We start from the raw sequence: 22372 nt of genomic DNA, 5'->3' as shown, positions 1-22372 counted from the left end.
AAAACCTCAAATTATATCAACCATTCTCACACGTTTTGAATGAGGTCTTCTGTAGTGCAATACGATGTGAACTGCACATGTGATAGATTTTCTAACCCACTCATGGATACATAGGATGCAACAATATATAATCTGAATATATTAAATCTAACTGGAGTTAGTGGACGAATTCCTCATGTAGAGGAACACCACCTACTCCTAGAAACAGAAATATTTGTCTGATTCAATAAACGTTTTGGAGGGCTTTAAAAAAAGCTTTACCTCAGCACTAAGCACAATAACCAAAAGAGAAATATACTAATCAATTTAAAAGATGTCAGATATAGCCCTCGACTATTATTTACCAGTCATTTTTTTTTTCACCATCTGGGAAGTCATCCATCTGCAGTCGACTGAGTTCTAATAGCAGCTAGAACTACTATTACTGAGGGTGTTGTTGACTGATTACCTGCCAGGAGGTCACTTAGCCCACTGAGGCAAATACCAAGATTAAAAACGGTCTGAAGACATTTGCCTTTTATGCGATAAAACCTCTGAGGTTGGACTTTCAAGAACAGAAGCTAGAAAGTGAATAAAAACAGTTCTCTTCCCTTGATAAAAGCATTTCACATTTTATTTTCTATTCAGTTCATTCAGAGGTTGTTTAAATTGACAGTACTTTAGCGTTTTGGGGGAATTTTCCAGGCAAAAAAAAACATTCAGACAAATAAATGTTTCAGTACATACTTTCAAAAACTGTCATGAACTGCATTTAACAATTGCCTTCTTGAATTGTTTCATATTTTTCCCTCCCTTACACTAAATAGCATCCCCCTTAAATTAATAATAATAATAATAATAATAATAATAATAATAATAATAATAATAATAATAACAATAATAATAAACTTTATTTTATATAGTGCCTTTAAAGGTGGCTTCTCAAAGCGCTTTACAGGATGACAATAACAATAAATAAGAAGAATACACAAGATAAGACACAATTACAATATACAGAGGAGACCGTGGATGGAGGTACTAAGAAGAGCAGAGGGGAGCAGAATGGAACCAGTTAAGTAAAGGCTTTTCTGAAGAAGAGGGTTTTGAGTCATGATTTGAAGGAGTTTAGAGAAGGTGACTCTCTGATATCCTTGGGCAAAGAGTTCCAGAGCTTGGGGGCATAACAGGAGAAGGCCCTGTCACCCATACAATGTAGGCGGGCTTGGGGGACAGTAAGGAGGGCAGAATTTGAAGAGTGGAGGTTGCGAGATGGGAAGTAGGGTGATAATAGTTCAGACAGGTATTGAAGTGCCAAGCCATGCAGAGCCTTATAGGTGAGCATGAGGATTTTAAAGTCTATGCAGAATTTGACCGGAGCCAGTGCAAGGACTCCAGGATAGGAGTAATGTGAACACTTGCACTAGACCTGGTCAGGATTCTGGCTGCTGAATTTTGGACATACTGCAGTTACTTTGTCCAAGGTTTTGAAATGTTTGTAGCCCTGACAGATGCTACAGATGCTATAGATGGTACCTATACAATACCCTTTTAGCTCATTATTGGAGGAAAAAGATATTAAAAAGTGAAATGGTAAGAATGAGCAATCTCAGCAGTCAGAATATCAGGTCATATCTACAGTACATGTTGTCTTCTCGATTTAAGACTAAACATCACTTCTTTTAAAAATTACAGCATGGTGACTTTTTGCCCTAGTGACTTCCCCTTGTATTAATTCCAGAGCAACAATGTTGTTTTTGCCATGAGGTCACTAAAATTGCTAATGGAAACACTATTTCCAATGAGACCCTACTGTTGCAAGCATGTGATACATACTGTACAGTACTGTACTTTGCCTTGGATGCCCACGGCCTTCAGTCTGAGAATGAATCTTTTTTCGAAACACAGTATGATACCTTTATGAAAATCTAAACTAATTACTAAATGGAGTTTATATAACTGTCACGCCATCTGTAGCCAGAGGGCGCTCATTCTCTGTCCTGTCCCTAGTTTCCTGTTCTTGCTCTCCTTCCGGTGTCTCTCTTTCTGGGGCTATATATTTCCGGGTCACTTATTCTGCTTCGCTCAGCATTGACGTTCGGATGTCCTGAGTCCCGCCTTGCACCGTCCGTGGCCTGAGGGCATAGGTTTCTATACGGCACTCCAAAACTCTTTGCACTGCTGAGCCCAGGCTAACTCTCCGTTCCGCCGCTTCGCATAGGGTCTTTTTCACTCTCCTGCCTCTCCACGGTTTGTCCCTTCCGACATCCGTGACAATAACGAAAGTTAGGGAGGGATCACAACAACCACGCTCAGTCGTTCCCAGCCGACAGTAATTAGCAATCACTCCCTTCATCCTTCCTCGACCGAACACTATAAATACCAACGCGATATCTCTCTCCCTCGCGTGTGACTTTTGCATCCCACCTCCACCCCAACTCCACCTCTGCAGCGACCCCTTGGTCACCCTGCGTGGGGGTCCTGGCCTCCTCGTCCTATGGCCAGGAGGTCGGCCCTCAGCCAAGCGGGTTAAGCCAAATATCCGCTCCATAATAGTGTCATCACGCTTTGATCTTGGGAGTTTTCATAGTGAAATGGGCTAGACTAACTGAATGGCCTTCTCTTGTTTGCAATTCATCTACCGTTCACATATAAGCATCCATTATTGCTAATAATGTTCTAAACCCATGTTCCTTTTCCTTTGAATATTACAGTTTACTGCATAGCTTTAGTTTGTTTTTCTTTTTATGGGTACTGTTCTTCCCTTTTATGTCATTTTAAATCTACACTTTAGATGAGAAAAGCTGAGGACGAAAGACGACGTCAGCCATGTTAACAATTTCATTTTCAGCTTCTGACACCTGTGAGGGGTTTATCCCAATCCATGTGAGGAAAATCCTGTCGGGAGGCACAGCGGTACAATGGACAGCATTGTTGCCTTGCAGCACTGGGTTTGTGTGTTTTTCTCTGAGTTTGTGAGGGTTTCTTTTGGGTGCCAGGTAATTCTAGGGAAACTGACCCTGGTGTGAGTGTGTGTGTGGTGTGTGTGTGTGCTCTGCAATGGACTAGCGTCCCATCAAGGGTGTATCCTGCCCTTCACCCATTGCTTGCTGGGATAGGCTCTGGCTCCCCTACGGCCCTGTACTGGATAAAGTGTTTAGAAAATGGATTGATGCATGATACCTTTTTTTAACACACCTAATTTCAATACAAGAGACTGCATTGTAATCGATATCTGAATCTGGGGGACTGCATCGTATACTGAACACTCGAAACTGATTGTTTCTTTTTTTAATGACCCATATACAGTAGGTTCTGGACAGATACAGCAGGTCTTGAGGATCAACGGAAGTTACTGTACAGGGATGAATCTTAAGATCTAAAAGTGGAATCTGACTCATGTTGTTTCGAATGAAAAATGTGGGGGACCTCATAACAATGTTTAAAAAAAGTTGAAAAACGAACCGTTTAAAAGTATACTTTTCTTCTTCTCAGCTGGAGGATATCAGCCATCGACTCCTCCTCCAAACAATCTTTTCCACTCATAATCAATGCCTTACAATTAAGGGGCTTAGATTATCGACGCTGAAAAAAAAGAAAATCTTTGCTATACAAACTGTCATTCACAAATCAATTTTTTTTTTCTGACCGCTCTTTATTTATTTTTGGCAGCGGCCTTAAGAAGGTTGTCTTGCGGATTGTAACACAAATGCATCTTAACATGGATGACTATAATGGCACAAATGGATGCATGAGGGATTGATATTAATAATATTAACACGGAGGGCAGTTAAACAAAACTGTTCCAAAGAACACCTCTCAAACTACCAGAGCTTTCAATAGAAGTTCCGCCCACACTGATTTTGACCAATGTGAGTCCAATAAAAGCGGAAGCTGGTGGTGTAAACAGAAAAAAAGAGAAAACATGGCGGCGCCCAGTGCAATCATGTTGGATTTGGATGTGAGCTTGAGTAAATTGATTGAAGAGTGTTCTAGCCGTGGTCATTTGGAAATATTGCAAAATCTCACGAAGGCTTTCCGAGAGCAGGAATTCAGGTGCGAAAAGTTCGGTGATAAACCACCAAAACCGTTTGCGTTTCTGATTCTCTAATATTGATGTTCGTGGAACGGCGTTCGCGATACATCAAGGAGACATACCGGATTTAGTGTTGGGAAAATATGAAAACAATTGAGAGAAGAGAGGCCGTCAAGGTGCAAAATGTACCTCTGTGTTTCAGTGTAGGCGATATATTATTATATTACTCTAAAAGTCGGCCACTGTTTTCATTTGCTTTTATAACGTGGCTATAAAGTAAATCAGTACAGTAGTATTGTCTTGGCCATGTACATCACGAAGGCAGATATTTAAATACAGTTTTCTTGTAAGTTTTTGATATAACCTACAGTACACTTAGAAAACAATCGTGTTGCCACTTACAAACAATGTCTTTTTCTTTTGATGTCTTTTAGAGGTTATGTAAATTGTCCTAAAGAGAGCGTTTAGAGGTAATATTGTCCCTTATATTTTGACTTTGACGGTGAAAACGGTAGTCCAGGGGTTGTTTTTGGTCAAAACTGACAGGATACTATATGTGTGTAATAAAAACCCGTATATCACCATTGTGTCTAATATAAAAAAGGTTATTAGTCCACAAAACAGGCAATGCATAAGAAATTGAGGTCTGTGAAGGTGACACTTATGCAGTGCTTTATGTAATATGGAAGAAGTCAGCATGCAAGAGCTGAATGTATAAAAAGCATTTAGGGAAAAAAAATAGATCAAGGTTAACTGCAGGACAGTGAATGCACACCTGGGTATTTCATATGTGAAATCTAAACAAATCTCAAGGGAAACAAACTTGAATCCTTTTTTGCGGCATGTCCCCTGTAAATACAATTTTTCAATTTCTCTTGCAGAGCCGGTGTGGAGAAGAGTGTGTTTCAGAGTCTGCAGCAGATCTTGTCGAAGTTGTCTAAAGAGATCCATGCTTTCCATGTCAAGAAGAAAACGGAGGCTCTCTCCTTGTGCTTACAGATGACTGCAGAGTGCTTTAGGATTCAAAGGAATTCCTGTGTGCAATGTGCAAGGAATCAGTGTCTTATGAGGTACATTAATATTCACTTTACTAACCTGAAAAAGGTCTCTTTGTGCTATTATGACCCCCTTAGTATGTATCTGTAAGCTGAGCTGAATATATGGCTTTGAGCATCTTTTTTCCGTGTAACTAGATAGATGGATAAGACTTTATTAATCCCGTAGGGAAATGAATGCGTTACAGCAGTCCAGCCCAAGACAAGCAAAAACAGACATCAGCATAGTTATAAAAACAAAAGACAACAAAATAAATATAAAATAAATAAATACATAGGTGTGTGCAAAATGTGATGATCATAGTCGTTGTAGAAACAATAAAATATGTGCAAAATGTGCATAGGTTTATACAGACTGATTGTCCAAAAAGTACAATGGAGCAAACATGCTGTCCATAGAGGAGCAAATGAAGGGCTAACAGTCCTAGCCTAGTAGTTCAGATGGGTAGCTGCGTCAGCATGCGTAGGCTGCAAAGGAACAAGTAAAAGGTTTATTCCATGCTGAAAAAAAGAAGAAAGAGAACACAAAGTTTCGGCCGTGGAGCCTTCTTCAGATGGCACCACTCCACAAAGTTGGTAGTCAAGCTCCTATATTCCTCCTCCCTCCCCTCTCTAATACACCCCACAATTGCAGAGTCATCCGAAAACTTCTGCAGATGACATGAAAGACCTGCGGAAATGTTCCCTTGAACACCGTAGCTGGAGCAGTCTGTTGCTAAAAGTGCTCCGCTGCCCAGGAACAGTCCCATGAAGCGGATGAGAGGCGTTGTTCATGGTGGCTTGGTGAGCTTGGTCAGCATTCTCCTCTCAGCCACCACCTCCAGGGGGTCAAGGCTCATCCCCAACACAGAGCCAGCCTTTTTGATAAGTTTATTGAGCCTATTTGCATCTTCTGTCATGATGCTGCTGCCCCAGCACACAACAGCGTAGAAGATGGCCGCCACCACCACTGATTCATAAAAAAATATGTAGCAGTGTTCCACACACACCAAAGGACCTGAGCCTCCTAAGAAAATAGAGTTGGCTCTGACCTTTTTTGTACAGGGCGTCAGTGTTACCAGACCACCCCAGTTAATTATCCAGGTGTACCCCTAAGTACTTGTAGGACTGTACCCCCTCTATGTCCTCACCCTGGATGGAAACAGGGTTCAGCGGAGACTTATTCCTTCGGAAGTCCAAGATCATTTCTTTGGTCTTGCTGGTGTTAAGCTGGAGATGGTTAAGATGGCTCCACTCCACAAAGTTGGTAATCAAGCTCCTATATTCCTCCTCCCTCCCCTCTCTAATGCACCCCACAATTGCAGAGTCATCCGAAAACTTCTGCAGATGACATGTCTCAGAGTTGTACCTGAAGTCAGAGGTGTAAAAGGTGAACAGGAATGGAGCAAGGACAGTCCCCTGTGGAGCCCCAGTACTGCTAACAACCTGTTCAGACACAGCTCTGTATAACAATGGCTTCTCAGACTTACTCACCATTTTATACAGCAGTATGTGATTCTGTGACTGTTGATTTATCACTGGCTGATAACAGTGCCTTCCCAATGTGCCTTGGTAATCTAATCTGCCTTGACAATTGTTTTATGTACTTGAAAAACTATTTTCTAGCCCTGACAGGTTTTTGTCATTTCCAGTTCCTCTTCCTACGCTTAATTTTAAAATTAGGCTTATTTATCCCTTTAAAAACTTTGAAAATGTGGTTTTCCTGTAGTCTTTTTAATTTCTGCACTAGATAGATGGGGTTTTGTGTTTTTTTGACATGCAGAATGTAATATTTTTTTAAATACCTTTTAGCACTTCTCTTTCACTTACTGTTCCATGCTATGTATCCAAGTCTCCAGTTTGCCTAGATTCCTAAAGTGTTGAACCTACTGTACACCACAGATGACATAGGAGAAAGCAGTTAGGTCCCGTAGTATTGGTAACATTTTCTTATCTACAGTATATGCAGAGTTCAAAATGGATTTATAAGATTTTATTTACTGTGTACCGATCTAAATCGCAATCTTTTCTAGATCATTTTGGGTTGTGGAAAATGCTCTCTGTGTATTTCTTTTTCTGTTCTTCCCCTATTTGTATTTTTGGTCCTTTCCTTTGCATTCAAAGCTTCTTCAGAATGCTACTATGTCCAAATTCTAACTGGAATTTTTCATGGTGGGGGGCTGGGGAGAAAAGTTTACTATTTGCATCTGTGAATTGTTGCTCATGTGCTTTATGGAACTTGAATATATGGTTTGTCACAAATGACACACATGTCCTATATTGTGGGAAAAGTATAATCAACTCAAATGATTTGCCCTGCAGATATGCTTTTATCCAAAACTGCTTCAATTCACACTCATTTTTACAGCTAGCTGTTTTACTGGAACATTTTGACTCAGTGGTACAAATTCGGTGTCTCACCTTTTATTGGAACCTATAGTCTTCCAGTTAATCTGTCCAAATAAGTGCTCCACATAGCGCAGAATTTCTTCTTTTATAGTGCGCTTTCAAAAAATACAAAAACAAATCAGCTTACATTAAATTAATTTGGAAAAGAGCAAATTGATGGTTGGTTTGAGTGCTTTTTTCAGTTATTTCTGATTCCTTGTGCTGTAGTCCACTGAAATGGCTTTGTCGGAATTACTCGGTATCAGCAGTGACATACAAACCATAAATGGGACTTATGTTGAAGTGCATTTTAACCTCCGAACAGGTGTTTTTTTACACAAAGGGTTGTGGGAGTGTGGAGCAAGACGTCCTGCCCTGTAGTCGAAGCTGATGCACACACACACACACCAGGGCCACTTTTCCCAGATGCTAATAAGCCCATAGAGAACATACAGACTCCACACTACTAACAATAGCAATATTAACTGCCGCACCACTGTGCCACCCTCTGTATGCTTGCATATAGGCCGAAGTTAAGTCCTTCACTGACATGCTTTTTTTCCAGGGAGCAGCTTAATGGATTGCCATGGACACTAAAAAGTGCGAAAAATAATTTAATGGAAAAAATGTGAATATAGTCTAAATATATTACTCAATGTTTATGCAATATATGCAAAGATGTATATGCTGCCGAACAGATCTGGTGTGACAGCATGCTCGAAGTGGATGATGCAACAACAAGTAATAAGTTCAATACTTTGAATTGATTGGAATGTGTTCCAAAATGAAACCTCGATTGTTGTGATGTTTTTTTGTCAGTCTGTCCAAGCTCGGAAGTAAGCGTGTTGTCAATTATGGTTGGATTTTTCAACCTTTTTAGGTGAGGGCAGAACAGTGCCAGTGGTTTCCTCCATGCAGCAGGTAAAATCCTCAAAATTGCTGATAAAAGGGGTTATACAACTTTGGTTAGCAAGCTTTTTTTTAATCGCGCAGTCTTGTGTTTTTAAATAAAGAGGAGGCCATTTGGCCCATACCCCTTGTTTAATCTTCTTAAAACAGCAAAGCGTTTTGTGTGAACATCTGCATCCCATTCCCAGTCCTATCTCTTTGTGCTTAATTTCCACAGATGGCCTCTTGAGGAGGGGAGAAGTAGCTCTTGGGATGAAATTGCCTCTCGCTTGTTCTGAGTTTTAAAATATTCCTTTCGTTTCTCCCTGAGGTGTTAGTTTCAGGCGGAAACGTTGAGATTCTTCTCAACGGTGCGTTTGTGATGTACCTGCAAGTCCGGCAAATGTTGTGGTTGCTCTCTCTCGTAAGCTTTCTAGAAGAGCAGTGCGCTTTTTGGAGATTAAATTCTTCTTCTCTCAAGGTCGCTCATTGACTGCCTGGCAGAGGTGGGGCCCTTAGTTCAGTACTTGTCAAGGGATGCTGTCTGCATGGAGTTTGTATGTTCTCCCTATGTTCACATAGGTTTCTCCCAGTGATCTGTTTTTCCTCCCACTGTCCAAAGACATTTTGGTAGGTTAACCTTGAACTGGAAGAAACACTTAAAAAATGGATGGATGGATTTCACAATTTGTGCTCGGTATTTACTTCTTCATCGTCTCAATGAGGACACTGAAGTGTCCTAAGTTTTGCTGGCAGTTTCATTCTCTACCAACCACCTGCTTGGAATAATTTCTATCGGCTTACATAGTTTGTCCAAGATTATTACTAATCCTTAGTGCATCCGAATCGTTAACATTGTCTAGACGAAGTATTATTGATCCTAAGAGGCTGGACTGTTGAGGCAGTGGCTCTTAACCTTTGCTGCTGCCTTTACCCCTTTGGTTCTCAAAATCTGTCCTCACAAATCATTTAATTTGGTCAGTTGATTAAACCTGAGATGTATCGCAACATAGAATGAAAGAGAATTGTGAATTTTAATTTTGCAGTAAAAAAAGTGTGTAATCCTTAATTTACTAAGTTTACCTTCAAATTACCAAGGTTTACTATTTATTGCTGCTTTGTACTGCTTATGATGAAGATTTAAAGCAAAGTGTCCCATTTTCACTGTTGCATCACCAGTAAAGTGTTAAATTCATGACGGGTTCTTTGTAATGTGCAGCTTTGCATCCAGATTGGCTGTGCTCTGTTTAAGCCTTTGTGTAACTTTCCAGGAGCCTTGGAATGAGAAGGGTTGCGTTTCTGAAGTTAATGAATACAGTCTTCTTTCTTTTTGAAGCCGACAAGTGAGTTTGAAAAATATAATATAGGAAACTTGACTTAACCGTTGGCAAAAAATAACCTACATTTGTTTTGTTTGTTTGAGAAAGCCAGGCGGTTTAGCTGCTTTCATAGATCCAGAATGATTGGCAGGTCTGTGCCCCATTATGCATAATAAAAGCACTGTTAATGTTAAACAACAGCTTTAAAGTACAGCTCATCTCAAAATGAGAGATGTAGCACATTTTTCTACTCTAGCAGCTACAAGAAGAATTCAAGTGTATGTGTGAGTTTCCTCCAGGTGCTCCTGTTCCCTCCCACAATCCCTGAATTGGATAAAGTGGCTAGAAAATAAGATAAGATCACTTTATTGGCCATATGCAATTTCTTGTGTTCGGAATTTGTCTTGTCGCATACTCCAACTTGCTCTCCGTGAGACACACAGACAGGGAGAGAAACTTGGGGTCAGAGCACAGGGTCAGCTATTTATACGGCGCCCCTGGAGCAGTTAAGGGCCTTGCTCAGGGGCCCAACGGAGTAGAATTCCTCTGCCGGCCGCATGATACGAACCGCAACCTTCCAGCCACAATTTAGCACTGATTTTTATTTAAATGCAGTTGAGTCTCAAAGCATCTACACAAGAGTTAAAATGTGAGGCAGTGACACACCCCTTGCTGACTATCCTGCAAGCTCGCAGAAACCTGGTAAGGTGGATGGGGTTGATTTGAGGCTAACCAGTTCTGGCAGTGCTTGGTTAATTATGTCCTCGCACTTAGGAAATCCCAGTCAGCCACTAACATATTGGATGACCGAATTGAGCACCTCGGATCTCAACCTGCACTCCTGTAAGTTCTTTTGCTGGTAAAATGATTGATAAAGTCTCATTTTTTAAAAGGGGAACTGCAGTCCCAATTTCTCAGACCAGTTATTAAATCTCGGTAACAAAATCGATTCATTGACAGTCTAGACAAAAATTTCGAATTGAGCACAAAATCGGGGACTTCGCGAAAATGCCGCAAGTCGCCATGTTGTCGCAAACTCCTGGTCTCGCAGCAGGCGGAGAGTTTCCCAGAACTGCGAGGTGATGCGGCCCTTCCTGCTCACTAGTCACTGCAATGACTAGTGTACTGCGATGTGCCTGGGTTGTGCAGCAACCGTTGCACTGCAGAAAGTTTACAGCATGATCTGCACACAGAGTTAACAAGTCGGTTTCGTTTATCGGCTAAACTCTCTCGAGAGCAATTTTTCCATTGGATTAAAAGAGATGTATCGCAAGCCTTCCTGTTTACAGCGTCACAGGGCTGCAACACGTCACCGGAAGTTTTGTTGCCTTGTTCTGAATCGCAAAATATCGCGCTGCGCATACCTGGAGGTTGTGCCGTGTACATTTTACTTTCATTGTACTTTGAAATGGACTCGTCACTGCTGATTCTTTCCAACCCCGAAATACAAAAATAGCGTTGCAGTTCCCCTTTAATAAGTATTGAATAAACAGTAACGGCAGCACTGACTCGCAGATGCCTTATGGCTCACACAATTTTGATTAAGGATTACACTCTCACTTGACAAGCCTCATCTCAACAGTGAAATGGTTGTCTGGTTTCTTTTCCATGTTTTCCATTCTTTCTGCCCTGCAGTGTAATAATAGAATTGGATGCTGGTCTTTAGTGGGGGGGATGAAGAGGGTCCTCTTTGATATTGAACAGCTCATAAATGCAAGGGATTATTATTAAATAGAGAGTGATTCTAGAGAGGGTCAGATATAACTGTAGGAGCCTTTTCTTAACCATGCGTGCTAAATAGCTGTTGAAAGAGATCGCAGCCAGCAGCATTCTTGGTAACAGTGTGATAGGGGAGCATGAAATTGTAGGCTTTGCTTAAATACACAGGGTGTCAGGAAACAGACTCAGAAAGGCAACAATAAGGGGCAAAACAGTTCTTTTATAATAAAGTGAATACAAAAAAAGGAACCCAACCACAGCAAAGGTCTAGCTCTTCACTGAGCTTGTACTTGCTATCTACACACTGGGCACTTACTTGTTAGTATAACAAAAAATATCAAAGGTGCCAGTGCAAATAATAACTCACTCAGGTCGCTCTGACAGTTTCTAGCTAGTTGCTCATTCTCCTCACTGTTCTGGGTAGATGGGAAGCTTTTGGCTTCTAGTTTGTGTCCACCCACCTGACCAGCTGCTGTTACTTGGTTATGTGATGTTCCGCAAGCTGGTCGTTCACACAGGCCTTACTGGGGAAAATATTCAGACTCATTGTCCTCTTGCTCGAATAACTCAACTGCAGGAATTCATATCCGTTTCAGCTTGCCTACTTGCACGCGGTATCATTATTTAGCTGGCACCTTTATCTAAAATCATTTGTAACGAATGAATTGCAAAATATTTTACGTAAGTAAGTGATGTAGAGTGGTCATCAACAAATGAATTTTAATTCAGTAACATTGTATAATTTGCCAATCAGAATATGATCAATTTCTTAGCCTCTAAATGCTACAGTGACTAAATGTTAATTAAATGCTAATGCCTGTGTCTTAACCGGTGGGTCATCAGACTCTGATGTTTCTGGTTCCACAAAGGGGTTCCAATGAGAATGAGGGAACATGGGGTGGAGACAGGAGAAGGCCAAGTAAGAAAAGTCTTAAATGTTTTTACAGCTTGAAATATTATGGCAGAAATGGGCAGCCAGGGTTGTTGGGGGACAGTGGGCAGCTGGTCCAGTCCACAGAGACAGTCCCAAGTGGAGTAAAAATGGAGCAGAGAGGTGGGTACCAAATATTTTGTCTGGGATGCATTGCAATATAATTAGAAGGTCACAACAGCTTTCCTTATTGTGTAGAACAGAGCAGATGACAAAATAATACCTCCTGCTGCTTTTGAAGTCAACAAATGAGTCTTCCAAACTCCTCCCTTTTTAGTTGAGTTTAGGGTGAGTTCTGTGATCTTAACTCTTCCTCCTGTTTGTCAGTGATGTGCCTTGTAGTTCATTGCCCCCTGCTTACTTTATGAAGAGCCGTACCACACTTTTTATGTAGTAGTCTTAATCATGTTAAATAGTCTCCATGTGAGCATGAACTCAGTTATGCAATGTCTGCCTCAAAGCCATCCAAATATATTTCCACACAAAAGAAGTTTTCTTTTTGTTCCACATAAAAACATTTTTTTAAGACTTACAAATACTAACAAAATCTAATGAGCCAGAACATTCTTTTTTGTGTGAATTACAGCTGGGCATTAACGTAAGGCTAAAAGTCTGAAACAGATTGTTTGCAAATCATTTCTTCAAAACGGGGATTTGTCCTTTGAAAACGGAGAAACAAAGGAGGGTTTTACAGGGATGGTGGAAACCGTAAAAGGGTAATTTTGGGATTTACGTGTAAAGTGATCGTGTGCAGTATGCTTCTCTCTTCTATTAACGAGTACATTTCTAAATGTAAAGTTTAAACTAAACTAACAAAACCTCACACCCGAAGAAGGCTCCACTGCCTAAACGTTGTTTTCTTCTCTTTTCAGCGTGGAATAAACCTATTACTTGTTCCTTTGTCATGAACCACAACTACATCCATGGAGTTAAAAATTATGAAAAATTTGCAAGGAACCAGACCATTTTCCAAAAAGGTGTATCCGTACCACTTATCTAATGGTAATGTTCATTACAGTTGGATTTTGAACAGAAGGAGTACATTTCCTCCATCACCTTTCTGTTCATCAACTATTTCTGTAAAATACTGTCTTTCTCAAACAGTACAGGACGAGTTGGTCACAATGCGTTACAGTAAACCTTTAAATGAAATCTCTCAGCTCACAATATGAACTAAAAGTGCAGAGCACAGAATCCATTAATTTCGGTTCTTATGTACTGTAATGATTAATATGCCCTCCAGCAACTCCACCACATGGGCTTTCCTTCTGAGTTAAAGCTCTCCGATAAGCAGCAGACCATCAGTGATCTTGCACTGCGCTTAGTTGTGGTGAGTGCAGAGTTCTTCTTTCCCCCTTGCTTTCTGTTTTGTGGTGACAGGAACTTTACCAGCACTGCAACAAAATCAAAAACGGTTGTGAACTTTGGTCGTCTTATTAAACGGAAGATCTTATTACTCCAGCACTGCTAAAAGCGAGGGCAAAAATGCGAGATCGTCTTGGAAAATGTTGATTGTTTCACATTACTTTATAGTTGCCCTTAGGTTAGCCATAGTAAGCTTAAGCTTCTTGCATGCACTTGCTAGAAATTAACTGAAAATGAGTTCTATAAATGTTCTAGACAGAATATCATATTGATTAAGCCACGAAGCCAGGGATGTATTGTATGCTATTGCACAAGTATTCACCCCTTGAGTCAGTACTTGATGGAAGCACTTTTGGCAGCATAACTGCTGTGAGTCTTTCGAAACATCTTCTACCTCCATTTCACCTGAGGCTGATTCAATTTTGCCCTTTCTTCTTTGCAAACATGCTCAAGTTCTGCCAGGCTCATTGGGTGGCGTTGGTAGACAGGAATGTTCAAGTCTTGCCATAGAAAGGCACATCCAAAGACATACGCCACCTTTTTGTCAGGCCAAGCTTTGGCTTGTGCTTTCAGTTATCTTGCTGAGAACTTATCATTTGTCCCCTGTTATTTTACCATCTAAGATTAATAATTTCTTTACACTTCTATAGCACTTTTCTGGACACTCCAGTCAAAGTGCTTTACAGGTAATGGGGAATCCCACTCTCACCACCAATGTGTAACCCCCAAATGGATGATGCGACAGCAGCCATAGTGCGACAGTACACTCCCCACACACTAGCTATCAGTGAGGAGGATAACAGAGTGCTGAAGACAAGATTTGGCGAGATTAGCCTGTAGTTTGCTCCATATTTTTTTCTCCTCGGTTTTGACAAGTTGCCCAGGCTCTGCCGAGGAGGAGCAGCCCCATATCACAGCACCACTCAGCAGAGATGGGTGTGCTGTGTGGGGTTTGCGCAAATAACACTTTGCAGTTAGACCAACAATTTCCAATATTGTCTCTTCTGACCGCAAAACCTTCTGCCACATGTTTGTAATATGCTTTGTTGCAAGCTCCATGTGGGCTTGAAATGGGATATTGTTGACTCATGGATGTTTTCTCCCAACTCGGCTGCTGTACTTTTTTCCATGTGCCATTGACCTCATATGGGCATCATTAATCAGTTTCTTCATTGCCCAGCTGCTCAGTTTGGATGGCCATCCTGATCTAGGCAGTGTATAGATGGTAAGATACACCTTCCACTTCTTAATAATCTCATTTTCCATGTTCAAAGGAACATTCAGAGTCTTTAAACATTTTTCTTTCAACCCTCTCCTGATAAGTGTCTTATCACAGTTCTATCCTGGAGTTATTTTGAAAACTCCTTCCTCTTCAAGGTTAAATCTTTGCTTGAAATTCACTCCCTTATTGAAGGTACTTACGGACATGGTGGTATCATGAAATGATGTAAACCATTATTTAATGCACGGAGACAGAGGTCTCTCAGTTAACTCTCACTTGTCAAATTAAATGTGTGATTCTGGATTAATTTAGATTCATTATAGCAAAGGGGGACCCCAAATTAGATGTAGTGGTTAGATAATGGAGGGATGGGTAGCATGGAGGGGGTGGGTAGATTTTTATCCAATCATCATTTGCTTGAAAGTTTACATTTTAAAACCAATAGGCATCTTACACCTGAATTCATTCAGCTTTGCAGTTCCAATTAAAAGATTTAACTTGACAAAAAAACATGTGTGTTATTTATAATTGAACAAAATGGGTTGTCATTGGAACATTCTTGCAAGATACTGCAATAGTTGTAACCCTGTTTAAAAGTTCCTAAATAAAACTAGTTTTGAAAGATTTTCTAAAGTGGGAGAAGCAAAAACATTTGGTCTTGTTTTGTTCAACTTAATGCTATAAACATTGCTTAAAATTGTTACAGATACTAGAAGCACTTCCTCTGGTAATTGTCCATTTTAAGCGATAACTTCCAGCATTTAATGTAAAGGGGAATTTTGGAAATAATACCCGTAATATTTTTTTAAAGGGTAAGTAGAAAGCAATATTGAGCCCAGATGGAGCGCCTTCTCAGATGATGTTTTCAACTTAAGATGTTTTTTAGAAGTAGAAACAAAAGCAAAAACTGCATAGTTTTTAGATTTCAGTATTTTCACCTGAGCTAATAATTTTGTTTGGATTGATAGTAGATTCAAGACTATTGAACATAGTGTGTGACAATCATAATGACAGTGGAAAAAAAACTGTAGGTGGCAGGTTCTTGCAAATTGGGCTGTCAAAGCTATTAAAACGACTACAGTTCATTTAAGAATTTTTCGCCTGATTGTTTCTTTGTGTCCACTTTAAGAGGGCCGTAGCCTTTCAGTTGGTTTCTGACTGCATCAGCATTGTGTAACAGAAAGCAGGGGTGTACTGGAAACATCTGCCGTCTCAATTAAAACACATGTTTGTTGTATACATTTGTTTGTTCGCACGGTTGATTTTTAATAAAACTCAGACCTTTTGGTATTTTTTAAATTCCAGAAAAATGACTTGATGCATAGTTTTTTTTTATTTTGTGTCCGTTTCCCATGGAAAATGAAGGCTGCACAAACTACTGTACTTCATTTGTCTTTGAAACAAAATGAAAAATAAAATAATTCTTTAGCTGCTTTAGTTATCCCCACCACAATTAAGTACAGACTGCCTAAGTCAACGAATGTACAAGCTGAGGCAGCTTTAAACGTTTTTTTTTCCCAGGACTTTAAAAACTACCCAGAATCAGGAATTCATCCAGCATCGCCCTACTTTAATCACAAAGTAATTTGAAAATTCCACATCTTTATGATTTAATTTTGTATGTTATTGCCGAGACAAATTTATCCTAAATCAGATTTGAAGTTTTTGTTCTTTCAGTTCTGTCATTCAGGCAATAAAGCATTCTGACAGCAGCATGACCAGCTTCTACCCTGGTCTTTGTCAGAGTTTAGCCCAGTTGGACCTGGTCAGTCCATGAATGCCAGACATTGAAGGGAAAATCAGCTTGCGACTGGTGGAGACACTGTTTTAAGAGGTTTAATCATTCAGATGGTACTTTAAGCCAAAGTCCAGACAACATGGTCATTACAGTCCCTGGCTGAATTCCACTCTGGTCTTGAACAGTGTGGCTTTTCAACAATATCTTCTTGATCCCAGTGTTAAAGACATTTTTCACTCTTCCACTCCACTGTGTAGTGGGGATTCTGGCACATAACAGCGGGCATAAAATCAAACAGGTGGCTCTGTGCTTTTGTGGAAAGTGGGTTGCACCTAATGTGCAAAGTGTTTCTGGGTGAAAAGTGCTTTATAAATGCATGGGATTTATTAATGTAGGAAAATACACACTTCCATGGCTCGGATTGTGGGAACACAAACAGGAGAGAATGGGGGCAGCTTGTGGAAGACTGAGTGAGATGAACTCTCGAGAAGGGTCAAGACTGTGACTGTGTGCGGGGGAGAGGTTTTTTTGTTTGCCCCTAAGACAACTGTGACTTTTTCACACCAGTGTGTTGTATCAGTGATAATAAAAAAAACAGATGACAGAATGGAATGTTCCTGTCCTGTTTGCTTGTGTTTGACAGACCTCTGTAAGTGTCTTGTGCCTTGTGTGTTTCTTTGATATGTTAAAGTCTCGCCTACTTGTCCTGTATAAATGGAAAAGAGTAACTACAAACGAGCATGTTTACTGAGCAATAGGAGATGCCCTGACTCTGTGTTATGCTCCCTTTCAGTTCAAGTTCAAGTTTGTCATTATACTCATATACATATATGGTATAACGAAATGCTATTTAGCTAGCTCTCAGACATAAGTAGTACAAGAAAAAAACAACAACAACAATACAATTGTATAACAAAAGAAAGACCGAGACAACAGGCAGTGTGCAAAAAACAACAACAGGCGATGTGCAAAACAACAAAAAGGTAACAGGTTATGTGCAAAAATATGCATCAACAGAATGAAATAAAGGGATAGAAATTATGGGGAGTGAGCTTTTGATGTGTATGGTAGAGGTAGATTTTCAATATGTGTTTGGGTTTTTGGAAAGAAAGAAAGAAGGCACTGTGAGGTTCAGATCATAGGTGAGAGTGAGAGAGGCTGGGAGTTGAATAGTTTGATAGTGCGGAGGTAAAAACTGTCTCTGAGTCTGGTAGTCCGGGCCCGAATGCTCCGGTACCGTTTTCCAGATGGTAGCAGATCATACAGTCTGTAGCTGGGGTGTGTGGGGTCTTTGGTGATGAGATGATTGAATTAAAGATCTCTGTTTGACAGTCTCTTAAGCCGAGTAAAGACTGAGTTTTCTTCAACAAGCTGTAGGTTAGACTTCAACACTCCAGGTCCACCAGTGTCCTGGCAGCAACTGGGTACAGCACAGCTGGCAAATGCATCTCCCTGGCTGTGCTCAGCAGATTCTGTGCTCCCACTAGGAACTCCCAGGCCCAGTCATTGAGTGGTGTACCCTTGACTGAAAATGGTGATCTTCAAGCAGTTGATCTCATCCAAAATTCCTGGCAGAGGTCTTTCCCAGATGGTCCACTCAGAAATGTATTTTCATGCCAAAGATTAACGTTTTATTGGGGAAATTCTATCGCAGATTAAAAAAAAAGGTTCCAAGCTGCAAATTTCCTGAAGCGTTTTGTACAGATCCTGAGACCACTGATTAGTGAGTTGTCACTCCGAATATAAATTTCTCTTTCCCTTTTGCTCAACAGGGATTTGGGATTCGTTGGTGTATCGGAGCAAATTCTCATGTTACTCCCGAGACTTCAGCTGGTGAGTTCGGACTGTGTATTAGAGGGTAAGTTAATTAAATCTAATTGTACCTTCTATTTCAAAAGTGTCTGTTTGCCAGGAAGATGGTTTCAGGAGTCGGCTTTAATAGAGCAGTCTTTTTTTAAATAGCTGTCCGGTGGGGGCTGTGCGTCTACAAAAGGTCTGGTGTAAACAAATTATGGGTTTAAAAAAAGTGTTTTTAGCAGGAATGTTAAAGATGGCTGCGGTCATAGAAGAAGAAGTTCTGTTTTAGCGATGTTCCATTCCTCAAGTGTCTGAATAGCGCAGAAGATGCCAGAGCTGTGTTCAAGAATCACACAAAGAACAATAAAAATAAATAGCTTTATTAAAACCAGATATTAAATATTCACTTGTAATAAAGTTCTAACATGAGACACCGAACATGTGGGTTTTCATTCTGGTAATCCGCAATCCAGATGTGGAGATTAGTATCTTTGAAGTGCCATCTGATTCTCCAGACCCTGCTAAAGCCAAGTAACCAGTGAGAGTATTTGGACCAATCTTGGGAGAGTCAAGTCTGAAAGAATGACATGAATTCCTTTTCATAGTGTGCGCCTGTATGATATTAGCATCTATTAAGTTATTTTTCACTACTTAAATAATAACAAAATCTTCCTAGATATTTACCAAGCCAGTAATTTGCAACAGTTGTTTTAGAGAGCTAGTGGGAGAATGTAATATTTCCAATGAAGTTGTTACTGTGTACTCTACATGAATCCTACAGTATGTCCAAAGAGAATGCGTAAAATGCTTTATGGTTGTATAACTGAATTGTTTTTTATTTTTAAATGTACGATTGTAAATGTGAGCCAGCACAATAGGTAGGTAGCTTTGATTCAGGATATTCTAAATGTTAAAAACCTCACGCAAAGCATTGGTGAATGTGAGAGAGTATAAAATAAAGTTTATAGCACCTTTAAAGGTGGGTTCTCAAAGCGTTTTACAGAACAACAAGCAATATAAAAATACACAAGATAATGTCTCCTCATAGTGTATATGTGGAGACAGTAGATGGTGGTACTGAATACAGTAGGAGTAGAAGGGTAAAGAACAGAACCAGTTAAGTAAAGGCTCTTCTAAAAAAGAAGGTTTTGAGTCTGGATTTGAAGGAGTTCAGAGAAGGTGACTCTCTGATATCCTTGGGGAGAGAGTTCCAGAACTTTGGGGCTAACACGAGAAGGCCCTGTCACCCACAGAGTGTAGACCAGCTTGGAGGACAGATGGGAGACCAGAATTACAAGGGTGAAGGTTGCGATGTGGGGAGTAGGATGATAGTAGCTCAGACAGGTATTGAGGTGTCAAGTCATGCAGAGCCTTATGAGGATTTGTCGATACAAAACCTGACAGGTAGTCAGTGCATGGACTCCAGGACAGGAGTAATGTGATCACTTGCACTAGACCTGGATTCTGCCTGTCGAGTTGTGGACGTAATGGCATTGGTTCAGTGTGGATTTAGATACCCCAGCGAGCAGAGCATTACAGTAGTCAATTCAGGAGAAGACAAATGTGTACTTTTCTGTGCTGCAATGCACAACAGTAATTTAAGGAAAACGGGTATAGTGTTTTTTCCATCGAATGTTGGAAGTGCATGGCAGAGTCACCCCGATATCTCTCAGTATTTCAACATTTGAAATGGTCGATTGCAGCTTAAGGGGAGATCAAAAGTGAAACAAAAATCAAACTGAAATGTTTAGAATGTACAGTATGTAGTTCTTTTATCATAATCCTATGCTTCTGAACATCTCTTTAATGCCACGTGATCCAACTCAAAAATCAGTCCTCTCGGGAAAGATGCCTTCTCTGTATACTGGAGAGGACAGGCACTTGGACTAACAGATACAGACATTGCAGTGTCTGTGGACACACTAAAAAAGTCCATGTGGAAACACTCAGTAGATCTTGTAACAATATGCTTCATTGGTGCCATGTTAGTGGTTGTTTGTAGATAAATACAAATGATGGACTGAATTTTTTTTTTGTTTTCCAGTGAAATAAGAAATCCAGCTTCAGTGGAAAATGTCCGAGTTAAAAATAGAGCTTCTGATATAAAGTCCACCTCGAGTCGGTTCTGCGATCTTTAGGAAGAGCGTGATCCAGGGAGAATTGCAGGTGTTAACGTTTCACCCTAGAGCTCCAAAAGAGTCTGGCAGACTAATCCCACATTACAGAGCTCATACTGAGTGTGCAGCACTTCCTGGGAAAATCCCAATAGCAGTAGGGTAGCGGAAGAACCAGACTTGCATCTGGAATCATAGTGCTCAGCCTGTGTTTCGGTAAGCTCCTTTATTGGTTAAGCCCTCCTGAAATCTCCCAAAATGATGACTGTTTGCTTGATCTCTCCGTGAAGCTGAGGCATATTAAGGTCTTCATTGCACAGGTCTATAGGGCCAGGGGTGGGACTGTCCAACTCTGTGCTGTAACAACAGATCCCATAAAAGCTTTTTCTGAGCCAACTCCTAAGTGCTGCTGTCTGATGGGTGTTCTTGGGGTCTACTCTAATTGGGGATGAAGGGAGACATAGGAGAAAATAGGCGTTTCTTGCCCTCCCAAAACTCTTTTAATCAAATTTAGGCTTTAAGACAGTTCTTTGGATTGGGCAAACATCCAGTGTTGGATCATCCTTTGATCTGAATTATTTTACCCCACAATTACACCATTTTTATTCAATGGAATGCATTGAAGGTAATCCTTATTAACTGGCATGCAGCAATACAGTATCATAAAAACTCTAAAAGAACATAGACAGAACCCAGGAACAGTATATAGTTATTCCTCAAACCTAAAAATGGAGGGAATTCCATGCTGAAAGTGTTAGAGAAATTAACTTTGTTAGTTAATTTATTTGCACTGTCCGGTTTCTGCAGAAGTCTTTTGTGTGAATACTGTCACATTTCGTAACTAACAAGAACCATAAATAGGACTTTGAGAGGTAACGTTATACTTTGTGAAGGACTAGATATAATAGTGAGTGACCCAGGATCTCAAACTCCATCTGCTCCTCGTCCCCTCTCATCTTATGATAAACTTGTAAAAGAAGTTGCTGTTAAGCGTCTTGTCTCCAAATTGGTCAAGGAACCCGGTAGTAACAAAGCAATGATGAACTATTTCTTATTTTGTATTTACCATGAGATTCTTTTAATGAGTTTAGCTCTGACAATTGTAGATTGAGCTCCTGAAGATTTATGAATCTTATTAGCTCACTGTTTTCCAACCAAGTATTATATGAGGACAGAAGATTGAGGCTTACATTGAAATAAACGGAATATTACCGCCCTCTAGTGACACGCAAGAGACTGTTTTTGTCTTTCTTGATCGCATCTTAAAACAGGTTTTTCCCATGTGGACATTTCTGACGGCCATTGATGTTGCGAATGGCATTGGTCATGTATATCAGAACAAGGTCTCCTTTGTGGAATTAATGTTCTAGCTTGGAAGGCTCCACTGGTGAGAATGACTTTTGACATTTATCAGTGATGCGCTGTGACAAAGCTACCTTTGACCAGGCAGCTCATAAAGGCTGACGACGTGGACAAACCATGAGGACCTGTAAAATACTGTATAAGGACGTTATAGTCAACCTCCTTCCACAGGGTAGCACAGTGGCACAGTGGTTATCATTGAGGCCTCGCAGCACTGAGGCTCAATTCCTGGGGCGCTCTGGGAGTTTGTATGTCAACACGGTTTCCTCCCACAGCCCAAAGACATACTGGTAGGTCCATTGCCTTCTGGGAACATCGCCCCCGGTTTCAGAGCACGCGTGTCTGTGGTAGACTGGTGTCCTGACCTGGGTTTATTCCACCTTGGGTCTGCTGTTTGCTGGGTTCGGCTCCCAACTTCCCCCATGACTTTGTCCTGGCTTAGCGGATTAGAAAATGGCTGCACACCATGTGAACCTCTATACA

The 22372-nt window shown here is 40.5% G+C and overlaps 1 protein-coding gene across 1 annotated transcript in view; it reads left to right on the top strand.

The window, feature by feature from the left end:
* The first annotated feature begins 3893 nt into the window (after positions 1-3893).
* Positions 3894-22372, top strand: part of atxn10 (ataxin 10) — a 96459-nt gene continuing 77980 nt past the window's right edge. The window contains exons 1-3 of the mRNA XM_015353298.2: positions 3894-4032; positions 4894-5082; positions 18389-18474. Of these exons, the coding sequence (XP_015208784.2) occupies positions 3902-4032; positions 4894-5082; positions 18389-18474 (406 nt within the window). The 5' untranslated portion in view covers positions 3894-3901. The remainder of the gene's footprint in view (positions 4033-4893; positions 5083-18388; positions 18475-22372) is intronic.

The sequence above is a fragment of the Lepisosteus oculatus genome, chromosome 7, assembly GCF_040954835.1.
Source record: "Lepisosteus oculatus isolate fLepOcu1 chromosome 7, fLepOcu1.hap2, whole genome shotgun sequence".
Taxonomy (NCBI): Eukaryota; Metazoa; Chordata; class Actinopteri; order Semionotiformes; family Lepisosteidae; genus Lepisosteus; species Lepisosteus oculatus.
This window is presented reverse-complemented; position numbering and strand designations above follow the sequence as displayed.